The sequence below is a fragment of the Puntigrus tetrazona genome, chromosome 18, assembly GCF_018831695.1.
Source record: "Puntigrus tetrazona isolate hp1 chromosome 18, ASM1883169v1, whole genome shotgun sequence".
NCBI lineage: Eukaryota > Metazoa > Chordata > Actinopteri > Cypriniformes > Cyprinidae > Puntigrus > Puntigrus tetrazona.
In genome coordinates this window covers 6,996,583-7,009,156 of record NC_056716.1, presented here as the reverse complement: position 1 = coordinate 7,009,156, position 12,574 = coordinate 6,996,583, and the positions used below count along the sequence as shown (strand labels likewise).

The 12,574-nt window shown below is 37.2% G+C and overlaps 1 protein-coding gene across 8 annotated transcripts in view; it reads right to left on the bottom strand.

Moving 5' to 3' along the window:
* Positions 1 to 12,574, bottom strand: part of def8 (differentially expressed in FDCP 8 homolog) — a 57,935-nt gene that overhangs the window by 9,893 nt on the left and 35,468 nt on the right. For 4 of the 8 annotated variants that reach the window (XM_043264462.1, XM_043264463.1, XM_043264461.1 and 1 more), the window contains 8 exons: positions 12,436 to 12,524; positions 10,634 to 10,783; positions 10,472 to 10,474; positions 6,469 to 6,610; positions 5,792 to 5,956; positions 5,134 to 5,261; positions 2,103 to 2,216; positions 1,920 to 2,000 (listed from right to left, as the gene is read on the bottom strand). In XM_043264462.1, the coding sequence (XP_043120397.1) occupies positions 1,920 to 2,000; positions 2,103 to 2,216; positions 5,134 to 5,261; positions 5,792 to 5,956; positions 6,469 to 6,610; positions 10,472 to 10,474; positions 10,634 to 10,783; positions 12,436 to 12,524 (872 nt within the window). The remainder of the gene's footprint in view (positions 1 to 1,919; positions 2,001 to 2,102; positions 2,217 to 5,133; positions 5,262 to 5,791; positions 5,957 to 6,468; positions 6,611 to 10,471; positions 10,475 to 10,633; positions 10,784 to 12,435; positions 12,525 to 12,574) is intronic. The other 4 variants (XM_043264467.1, XM_043264466.1, XM_043264468.1 and 1 more) reach the window with 2 other exon arrangements.

The window sequence follows — 12,574 nt, the reverse complement described above, 5'->3', positions numbered from 1 at the left end:
CCTGTTATCGAATAACACATAAGGGTTAAGTATTTAGTATTTCGTGCTTGTATTTTAAGGTTTTTTATTAACAATAGTGTTTTATAGTAAGAAGTGTTTTCACTATATTTTGGATATTAATATCCACTGCAGAGTTGATAGTTAAGTTCAACTGATCTCTGGATTAATTTAATCCAGATTTATAATACTTTAATACACAAGTATTATACTTGCCAAAAACAAAACTATTTTTATGAAGAAAAGGTTTGTGCGAGATACAATAGATGACTATAATGCCCTGTCCTGGATGAAACATCTGAGTGTGTCCATGAAGACTGTAGAGTAAAGGTTACCAAGTTTGGTTCCAGAGGGCTGATGTCTCTGCAGTGTTTAGCTCCAACCCTAATCTAACACACCTCCATTCATTTATCCATCCATCCATCCATCCATCCATTTTCTACCACTTATCCGGGGCCGGGTCACGGGGCAGCAGTCTAAGTAGAGACACCCAGAGTTCTCTCTCCCCACACATTTCCTCCAACTCTTCCGAGGGAACAGCGAGGCGCTCCCAGGCCAGTAGAGAGCCATAGTCTCTCCAGCATGTCCTTGGTCTTCCCCGGGGGCTCCTCCCGCTGGGACATGCCCGGAAAACCTCTATTGGGACAGATACCCGAGCCACCTCAGCTGGCCAGCCCAGCCACCCTATGGAGGAAACTCATTTTGGTTGCTTGTATCCAGGATATCATCCTTTCGAGAGCTTTGCCTTGCAGCTTAGCACCTACTTCACCACAACAGACCAAAACGTTGACTGCATTACTTCAGAAGCTGCACCAATACATCTGTTGATCTCTCGTTCCATCCTTCCCTCACTCGTGAACAAGACCCCAAGATACTGAAACTCCTCCACCTGAGGGAGCAATTCCCTGCCAACCTAAAGGGGGCAAGCCACCCTTGTCTGAAAAAACTATGGCCTCAGACTTAGAGGTGCTGATTCTCATCCCAGCCACTTTACATTCAGCTGCAAACTGCCCTAATGCATGCTGTAGGTCCTGACTAGATGCAGCCAAAAGGACAATATCATCTGCAAAAAAACAGAGACAATATCCTGTGGTGACCAAACATCCAGTCCATAAAAATAATGAACATGACTGGTCAGCCCTGCCAACATGCACAGGGAACAAGTTTGACCTTACTGCCGGCAGTGCGAACCAAGCTCCTGCTCCAATCATACAGGGACCGGACAGCACTTAGCAAAGGGCCCCGTACTGCCAGAGCACCCCCCACAGGACACCGCGAGGGACCCGGTTGAATGCCTTCTCCAAATCCACAAAGCACATGTGGACTGGTTGGGAAAACTCCCAGGACGTGTTCCACGACCAGGACAAAATTCGCATTGTTCCTCCTGGACCCAAGGTTCGACTATCTGACGAATTCACCTCTCCAGTACCCTGGCATACACTTTACTGGGGAAGCTGAGGAGTGTGATCACCCTATAGTTGGAGAACACCCTCCAGTCTCCCTTCTTGAAAAGAGGAACCACCACCCCAGTCTGCCAGTCCAGAGGTACTGTCCCCCACCTCCACGCGATGTTGCAGAGGCGTGTTAGCCAAGACAGCCCCGCAACATCCAGAGACCTGAGGTACTCAGGGTGGAGCTCGTCCACCCCTGGTGCCTTGCCACCGAGGAGCTTCGGTGGCCTAAGCCAGGTGACCTAAGCCAGGGTGATGGCCTAGTCCTACCCTGGATCCCTGGCCTCTGCTGCCACAGTGGAAGATGCGTTGGCAGGAGTGTTAGATTCCAGGAGGGGTCTAACACACCTGAAGCAGCTAATCAAGGTCTTACTAGGTATACTCGAAACTTCCAAGCAGGCTCTGCAACAAAACCAATTTGCCTTATGCTAAGAAGAAATTAAAAGGAATAAGATTGTCATAATTACTTACTTGCAGCAGGAGTCTGGCTTCCATGGCCTCCTTACAAGTGATGAAATATGGCTTCATTAGCAATATATCCTGACGTAATTTCTGAAGTACAAGAATGAGATATAATTAGATTAAGCAAATTCACTGTTCACAATAAACTGCTTTATAAATAATTAAAAAGGCTGTCACAATGTAAAAACTTACTCTGATTTCCACCAGCTCCTCCACAAAGTTAAAAAGAAGTGGGTTGATTTCCTTAAGTTTGAGCACAGGCCTGGACATCATCAAAGCAAGATAGCGCATTGATGTACGACACACCTGAACACATATACACACCTTAATTCAGGAGTCTTAATTCATGAGTCACAATCAAACTGAAAAATATTTCATTTGTAACATTTTGGTTTAAGGGACAATTCTTTCAAATATATATATATGTAAAACTCCGTCTTCATATAAATCCACAATTCTCTGAATGCCTCTTGTATTCCACAACTTAATGCCTCCGTCTTTATTACCTGGTACAAATTATGTATTATATATATAAATATATATAGTAATATATATATATGGTACAGTTTTGGCATGTCCCCAATATGTTTATGTCTTGCAGCATGCCAAATTGAAATTGTATTTATACAATAAGGATTTCTATGTGTTCCATGCCAAATTGAAATTTAAGAAAAGGATTTCTTGTGTTCCGCTTCAATAACTTAACATCTGAAGAATATAGATACATTTTTAATGGCAATTCTGGGGTGTACGATTGTTCAATGTCCACCCAAGCTGGAGGTGGTTTTGAATGAAAATAATTTAACGCTGAAGTCAGCTGGGCAGCCATATAATACCATCTGAAATTAGGAAGCTTAAGCCCTCCCCTTTGATAAGGTAAATGTAAAAGTATAAGACAAAGTCTAGCTTTTCTGTCATTCCAAATAAATTGGACAAGTAGTTTGTTAAGTTAATCATAAAACGCATTTGGTAATAGCAATGAAAGTGTTTGAAAATAGTATAAAAATTTGGGTTAGTGACTTCTGAGGTTTTCCGCATTGTTGGCATGCTAGGGTGAGTCAGATCAACGATCAATGGATGGAGACGGGGGCAGTTTTTGAGATCTTGACTTCTGGCCACCAAACTGGCTTAGTATGCTATTACTTAGGGAACGCATAAAAAATTAATCTTTTTGAGTCTATTGAGGAAATAGCTGCATTAAGGTAAGCGATCTACGGGGTAGCCTCTGTAGGATTTTGCAACCAAGCAAAGACTCTGAAAACCTGAAACATTGCACTCCAGGAAGGTTGCAGTTTTACAAAATTATGGCGCTGAGGTCTAAATGTATCCTGATGGTTTCTCACCTAATTCTTGTCATTAATACTTAATTGTTTTTCAGTTAAAGTTTTTTTTCTCCTTCACCTGTTTTTCTGACACTGCTGGCCTTATGATCATTTCGCTGCCCAATGGTCATTCCTTAACTTTCAAATTCTGTTATTGTATTTAATAAATTTTAACTTTTTAAGTTCAGTCTCTTTCTTGCCTCATTTTATCTAGAAAAAGAAAACATGCATAAAAAAATCAAAACACCTGAATATAAGGAGTTTCTGACTTTTAGCCTTCCTGGGCAATTATACATCACTTATATATGATTAAACACATGAAAGGAATTGCAGAGCTCAGATTCTCAGATCTTGAAACACATTAACAATTAAATGGGTACTTCATTTTATCTAAATGTCTTATGACGGGATAATATTTCCATGCTCTATATGATATCAAACAATATTATATAGGCTAAAACTATTCAGAATTTTTTTAAGTAATATATAATTTAAGAAATATATTTCTACAGATGGTTGATGACTGTGGAGGCCATTTGAGTACAGTGAACTCATTGTCATGTTCAAGAAACCAGTCTGAGATGATTTGCACTTTATGACATGGCACATTATCCTGCTGGAAATAGCCATCGGAAGATGGGTACATTGTGGTCATAAAGGGATGGACAATGCTCAATTTGTACTATTGGGCCCAAAGTGTTCCAAGAAAATATCCCCCACACCATTACACCACCTCCACCATCCATGCTTTCATGTTGTTGACAAATTCTGACCCTTCCATCCGAATGTCGCAGCAGAAATTGTGGCTGATCAGACCAGGCAATGTTTTTCCATCTTCTATTGTCCAATTTTGGTAAGTCTGCGTGAATTGTAGCCTCAGTTTCCTGTTCTTAGCTGACAGTAGTGGCTCCTGGTGTGGTCTTCTGCTGCTGTAGCCCAATCTGCCTTAAGCTTTGACGTGCTGTGCATTCAGAGATGCTCTTCTGCATACCTCGGTTGTAACGAGTGGTTATTTGAGTTGCCTTTCTATCAGCTCAAACCAGTCTGGCCATTCACATCAACAAAGCATTTGTGCCCACAGAACTGCCGCTTACTGGATATTTTCTCTTCTTTGGATCATTCTCTGTAAACCCTAGAGATGGTTGTGTATACAAATCCCAGTAGATCAGCAGTTTCTGAAATACTCAGACCAGCCCGTCTGGCACCAACAACCATGCCACGTTCAAAGTCACTTAAATCACCTATCTTCCCCATTCTGATGCTCGGTTTGAACTGCAACAGATCGTTTTGACCACGTCTACATGACTAAATGCATTGAGTTGCTGCCATGTGATACACTGATTAGAAATTTGCGTTAATGAGCAGTTGGACAGGTGTACCTAATAAAGTGGTCGGTGAGTGTAAATAGCTCCACAGGTATTGTTCATGTAAAAACATGTATTGTTCTCTGATGAGTCCACCTACACTGTCTTTCCCACATCCAAGAGAGTTATGGTGTGGAGAAGCCCCCAAAAAAGCGTACCACCCAGACTGTTGCATGCCCTGAGTGAAGTATATATATATATATATATATATATATATATATATATATATATATATATATATATATATATATATATATATATATATATCTCTTAAAGGGCCACACAGCTATCTAAAGCAGTCTATTTCTTACGCATTGTTCGATTCTTTTAGTAATGCTCTTGGCCCTGTCATAGTGCTGAGGTTGTACAAAAGACTGTTCAAATGATTATCTGAAGGCGGGGGTGACCCTCTTGCACCCTGCAGGGCTAAGCCAGTTTTTGCCAGAGAGTTTTTCATAGCATTCTAGCGACGCAGTACCCATTCCCATATCACAGGAAACCAAAGATACGCAAGTAACTGAAAACGTATTACTGTACCTTATGGGGCTCAAACTCCCAGTTGTGTATGACTCTAGACGGAATAATGGCTGTGTCATTCCAGTGGCAGCTGCTGCAGTAATACTGACCTGTATAATCACACTGCCGTGCCTCATTTGGAACACCCCCTACATAACATACGAATAAACAACATTTTACAACATCCTATGCAAGGGAATTCTAAATTAACTTACCAATTTCTCATTACAGATTAATCATACAACGCTGAAACTAGCACTTCTGACAATAACTAGGGCTGGGTGATATATTGCATGCTATAGTAATGTGCATCTAGTCAGTACAGTTGTTTCCTTGATTAAAAGTAAATCTCTGATCTGTTTTCAAATGAAGCTGCATTCACATTCAGTTTTGCCGGCAGTTCATTTTGCAAAATTGGCATTAACTGCTCCATTTGAAAACAGGTGATGGAGATTTACAGTACCACTAATCAAGGAACCGGCTTTACTGACTAAATGCACATGACTAAAGAATGCAATATATTGCCCAGGCCTAACTATAACTGCAAAAATGTATTAAACACAAAAACAAAATTAAAACAGACAAACAAACAGGCATCTGTACACATTTAAGTCATCATCAGAAAAGCATAAGGGGAATTAATTAAATGGAAAAAGATTGCTTTTGTCGGTTGACTTACGAAGAGAGATGGGTGTTCGACACTCAGCACATCTGTAATCTTGTTTGTCTAGACCAACTTCAGGACAGATGCTGAGTTCATACTCAGACTGATGGCTGACCTTTGACCTCACACATGGTTTGTTGATAAGATTCATGCACTTGCTATGACAACGGTAATAACAACCTGGAAACAGAAATGTAAAGAAATTCATATTAGTTTTAAAACCAAACATTAAATTGTTACATCACACAGTAAGATCTGAATACATCTATTCTCCAAATAACAACTAACTTGTAGAATTGCAAAGATCCAATGTCCCAACGTGAAGGCAAGGAAACCCTGGATAGACAACTAGACCTTCACAGCAACATCTGAATTTATATAAGCAATTAAACGAATACAAATTACTAATATTATTTTCCATTATAGCCAAGTATCAAATTGAAAGTGAAGTGTAAACTCCCTATAGTTTTGGTGTGAACAGTACATCACAAATTACACTATGGAAATACATGTTTGAAATGTCAAAGAATAGTCCATCCATTTTTGTCCATCCACTTTACTTTTTAGTAGTGGTTTAAGTAATGGTTTATTGATATAAGCTGCATAATCATTGTTCTTTGGGCAATGGTTTGGAATGAATTAAATGTCTTTTCAATATAATGTTGCACTGGGTTCAGTTGAGATGGTCTGACCTGTGCATGTATACCAGGTCTGAATGAGGCCCCATATGATCGTGCTACACTTGTCACACATCTGTTTGACACTCTTGCTCTTCTCCTTTGAGAATCGATGCTCTAACAGAACCTGCAGGTTCGGTTCATCTTCCTCTGGGTCCTATTTATTTCCAACACAACAGTAAAACACAACATTCCTCATTATATTCATACAATTTACCACTGAACAACTTTCAATAAACTTTTTAGACAACTAACTGAATTGATGTGTTTTATCAAAAAAAAATAAATAAAAAAACATTTTATTGTACATATGTCAAAGGGAAAATTCCCCATCAATGAATAATAAAGTACGATGTGCATCAGCAGATGCCGCTGTTCCAATGTCTTTTTATTGTTGTTAGCATAACTGCTGCAAATAAACAAACATTTTATATTTTAAAATATGCTAATATATAAAATATGTATAAAACATATAAATATATATATATATATATATATATATATATATATATATATATATATATATATATATATATATATATATATATATATATATATATATATATATATATATATATATATATATATACATATATATATATATAAATACATTTTATGCAATGTATCCGTCCATTAATGTATTTGCTGATGCACACTGTGCTGCGTTTGTTGTCATGGGAACATCCCACCTGAAGATAATGAAGAAATTACATTGCTCTATTTGACAAATGCATTCCAAACTACTAAATAATGACATGCACAGGCTATGTTTACTCCAAAGTCCTCACTAATAAAGGAATAAGAATGATTTTGAAGATGAATGACTTTGTTGATTTGACAGATTACCTTGAATTGGACGCTATACAATAGACAAATCATTACAAACCATATATATGTGTGTAGCACCATATTAATGCATTTGCATACTTTTATTAACTGTGAAACAAAATTAAATATACAAAATTGTATACAAAATTAAATGTGTATGTCAGACAACGAAAGATTTAGCTCTACTGTAGCTTTGACCAAAGTTTAGTAAATGTGTTACTAAAAAAGCACAAATTAAGAAACTGTTGTCATCAGTTTGACAATATATGTACTGCAAATACCTGCAACCCAACCAAATACAAAAACAATATGCAAATATAGAAATGTACAGCAAATATTCACAACAACACAATTAAATACAAAAACATTTTAAATTTGTGTATGCATAAGGCTCCCAAATACAGCAACACATTGCAAGAAGCACCGACAACAACAATGAACCATGGATTTATTACAGAAAAAAACAAAACACAAATGGTCACTTATAGATAAACTGTGATAATAGATAATTAACCATGGTTTTGCTACACTCTATTAAAAGGATTCCCGGGTGTTAAGACATTTATAGCTTAATATAATGTAAATTATGTATGTATGCAATATGTAATAGAAAATCATGAAAGGTGTATGTTATTTTAAAAAAATCGACAACCGTTTCTGGACTATGGGGGGCGCCATTATGTTATGTGCACATGTGTCTTGCTGTGATCTCAATGCAATGATTACACTTCTACACACACTACACACAGCAAATACTCTGAACCTTTGCTTAAGTCTAACCAGCATGAGGTAATGCATGAGGTATTAGCAGTTCTTTTGTGTGATTATTTTGATGAGGGTTGCATGTGGCATTGTTATACCATTTTCTCAATTTGAGCTGACACTGCCAGCCACTAAATTATATCCCTTGCTCTTTCCTTACACTTCACTACGCCCAGATGTGACTCATGAATTGTACCCAACATTTCCTTTCTTATTGTATTTAACACAGGCCCAGAGCAAAAAATGATTCCCTCTTTAAATGTCCAATACCTCTGAACTTCTTTGTGCACTAAACTCCTCTTGGTAGACCATCTTTTCGGTAGCTCTTCAAGCAGGTCTTAATCACATTCATCAAGGTAATCACAACTCAATGCATCTGCTTTGTTCATTTCTGGTCTAGAGTTTTTTTGAAGATACTACTGCATGAATCATGAATCTCTTTCAACCAGAATTTCACTGCCATATACAAAGAAGAAACTTTTGACATCTGTAAACAATTAGAAGTAGTTCCTTCTCAATTTGAGCATATTGAGATTGGCAGTCTGTGTGATCCATATGCTACTGGTCTTTCGTCTTGTAGTAAAACTGCATCCATACCCTCAGAGGTGGCATTTACTGACAATGTTAATGGTTTGTTTACATCATAGAATTTTAGTGTAAGGGCATTCATCACTGGTCTCAGAAAACTCTTGTTCACTTCCCCAGAACAATTGCACATCATTTTACTAGCAGCTGCCTGAGTGGAGCACTTACTTCTGATAAGAATTAATTTGGCTATGTACTCTAGCATATCTAAGAATCTTTGCAGCACTTCTCTTTTGGCGCAGGTAACTGAACTACAGCTCTTACTTTCTCTTCATCTGGTTTCAGTTCTTCTGCTGTAAGTACATGACCAATATACTTGATACTAACTTTTTATGTTGGCTATATTGTACTCTCTTGCAAAATCATCCACAATGTTTCCAGGTCTCCAATCATTTGTGCTACAACTCTTTGGCAAACTTCAGATGCTGATGATATTCCAAATGGTAAACAGAAGAACCTGTATCTTTCTATAGGTGTGTTGAATATACACAATTTGGAGCTTCCATTGTGCAACTTAATCTCAAGTACAAACAGAGAGAATACTTTGGCATTTGGCAAATTTGACAACATTGTATACTGTGAGTACAGGAAAGTGTTTACATTTAACTGCCTTGTTAAAAACTTGTGATTTAAGGCATATTTCTCTGGCTTGACAATTGTCAGCATGCTAACAATCCTGTCATACTCACTACATCATCTAATGCCTGTTTGTCTTTCAATTATCATTCATGTTTTCCATTCTGTGCTTTTTGTGGAGCATGTACAACAGGCTTTACTGATGTATCTATTGAATGTGATGATATCCTGGAATGCATTCTAACAGATCTTCAAAGACTTTTATAATGTCAACATCTGCAGACAGTTCATGTATCCTTTTTATACTAATGCTTGACATGGATCTTCCTAATATTGCAGGCGCATCACCGATCTGGAATTGAATCTAGTGTTTTTGACCTTTGTACTCACAGGTTAGCTGTGTCTGTCTATAGTATGCAAGTAATTTTCAAGTGGATTTCAGGAGCTTCCCTCTTATTTACAGCAAATTCAAAGTTTTCAACAAGAGAACATTGCATTCTGCTTATGTCTTCAGTACTTCAGACCACTCTTCAGTCTCTTTTGTGACAGCTTGAACACTGTGTTTTTCTGAACTTGTACATTGCACTATTTTATACTCCTCTGCAACACCACTAGCCATTAGAAAAAGGTTGAACCCAAATCCTTTTTCAACAAAATTTCTTTGGAAGCACAACTATACTATTCTTCTTCTGATGTACTTACAACTTCTGACACCATGCATTGTTGTTTTTAAACCAACAAATGCCAGGACACACTCTTGATCTGTAATGCTTTAACTGTTTCTCGTTAATCATCACATGCCTTCTTGTTACACTCTTACATATTGAAGTATTATACTTTAATACATTACACTTACTATTTGTATATTCGTGGTTATACAAATAACATAGTTAAACTATGGTTAGTGCAGCAAAACCAGGGTTAATTTGTGGTTACTTTTTTTAATTATAGGAGAACACGTTTTTTATTTAATTTTATTACTAACCTTTTAACAGTAAAACCATGGTTAATTATCGTAAGGGATGCTGTAAAATAAAGTTATCCAGAGTTATTTGACATCTTATTTAGGCTAATTATATAAAATAAGCTAAAGAGTCACATGATCAGGGTCATGAACAAAAACCTACCTTTCAGAGTAGACATTGATAAACATGTCCCAGAAAGGTTTGTCAATTGCTGTTTCCCTTAAACATTTCTCATGTGGTCCTGTTATTTGGTTGTGTATTTGCAGCACATTTCCATGTTTGTTTGTGTTGTGAGCATTTACCTGCTGTCAAACAGATGATTACTTAATTTGCTGGTGTTTTTACTATTTGCTTGTGGGTGTGTGATTTTTTTCTGTCAAAGTTCTTTTTCTGCCAAAATTCACTATGTTCATTGTAAATTAAGACTAATAATTGTCTGCAAATATTTTACTAGTACTGCAAACCTTTAATTCCTGTAGTTTGAGCCGAAGGTGGATCAGTTTGACGACTGTGTCCTTCTGTTTCTCTGAATGCTCTGGAAGTTCCAGGATCAGTCTCTTGCAATCTGCTATGGCCTGTTTTAGCTGCTCTACATCAGATGCCACAAACGAACCCTGTGCAAACATCCACATGCTTCAGTGCTTCAAATAGCAGGATAGGAAACTCATGTTGAATCACTTACTTTCATGAGAGGTTTCAATACAAGTTCACATATTAATTAATGGCTATGTTAATCAGGAGTCACTACCATTTATTATCGTGAAATTAAATCAACACGCATCTACATTAAAGGGAAGCTATGCTGTGGTTTTGGCTATGACCATGCAGAGCAGTGCCTGCTTTTTAGTAACAAAAATAAAACAACAACGAACAAAAAAGTGCATAATATTAACAGACAAACTATTTTTTTGTTGCTAGGTTTGTCAGTATGTAGATTCTATGAAAATACTAAAAGAGTTTAAAAGTTGCTAAATCTAGTGCTGAAGTGGCGCTTGTGTGTGTAGCAAGTACAACATATGTGTGACATGTGGGCGCTGATGAAGGCTGAGTTCATGTTCTAGTAGTTCTACAGCTTCAGTTTCAGAACATTAATATGCTAATATATACTAATATGCTTAGTAACATATACAGCTGTTTTCTAACCACAGTGCAACAGTGATAACAGAGCCCCTTTTAAACTGTTTCATCCCCTCGAACCTTGATTAAATTACATACACTGGTTGTGCGGTATTTAGAAAATTTGTATCACAGGAAAAATAAAGACTGGTAAGAATCGGTATACCACCCAGCACTACTCAAACAATATAATATAAGAGTGCTTAATGAATGTTATGCATCTAAGAATGTTTAGACCATGTTTATCATTAATAATCTGTTTGCAAATACATTTCATACTTCTATAGCTGTTTAATGTCCTAAACAATAATAATTGTTTCTCAGATATAAAATGTCCCTTTTACGATGATGCAAAGCATGCATTAGTCTATGAATACAAAATCATACTATATATATAAACATATAGGCTACATTTAATAACATGCTCACTGATTTTTTTTTCTTAGTGATTCAGATACCTACACCACAGATGAATCCTGCTGACCTGAGTTTCTTTTTCACTTGTCTTTCTCTAAGAGCACTGTACCAACATCAGATTAACACTTAAATATCGGCTCTGGTTTGTTTCACTTGTTAAACTGAATCTCTTTTCAGGAATGACTCAAAGTTTGTTCACATCTCTGTGGTTAGATGAGTGTGCACAATAGGGCACAATAGTGTCTTTGACCTTCATTATGTATATTTTACTTACCATATTGTGAATAAAATACAAATAATTCAAAAAAAATCTCCTGACATTCTTTCTTACCTGCCTTAAAGTCAGTCATTAGGGGAGGACCCTTTGTCTCTCAAGAGAGATTCACTTTATATGGTCATTGTCACTCCCTTGCATACAGGTTTTTTCCAATCATTAAACATGTATTTAAACAGTATATTGTTAAACAGTATATTGTTTTCTGTTAATGAGTAAGCAGAATGATTACATCAACTGATTATTTAAAAGGCTATAGAAGTTTGAACGGAGCTGCACAGAAATGACTTTTGATTTTTACTATGTACACACTGAAGTACACATTGGCACAGTGTGCTAAGTGGTAAACATCTAACCACAAAGTTGTGGGTTGAATGATGCAATCTCAAATCACAAGACATTCTGAGTATTTATTATTGCTCATCATCATAGCAGAAAACCTGCAGAGTAATTGCTTACCACAGGTCGAGAGAAATGGTCTTCAGCCAAGCCCAGATCCACTGCTCGGTCTGAACTGGATTCTGAGGAAAAGATCTCTGACCTCACCTCTGTGGACACATGATATTGATTCAGATCACACACTGTTCTTTCCTTGTGT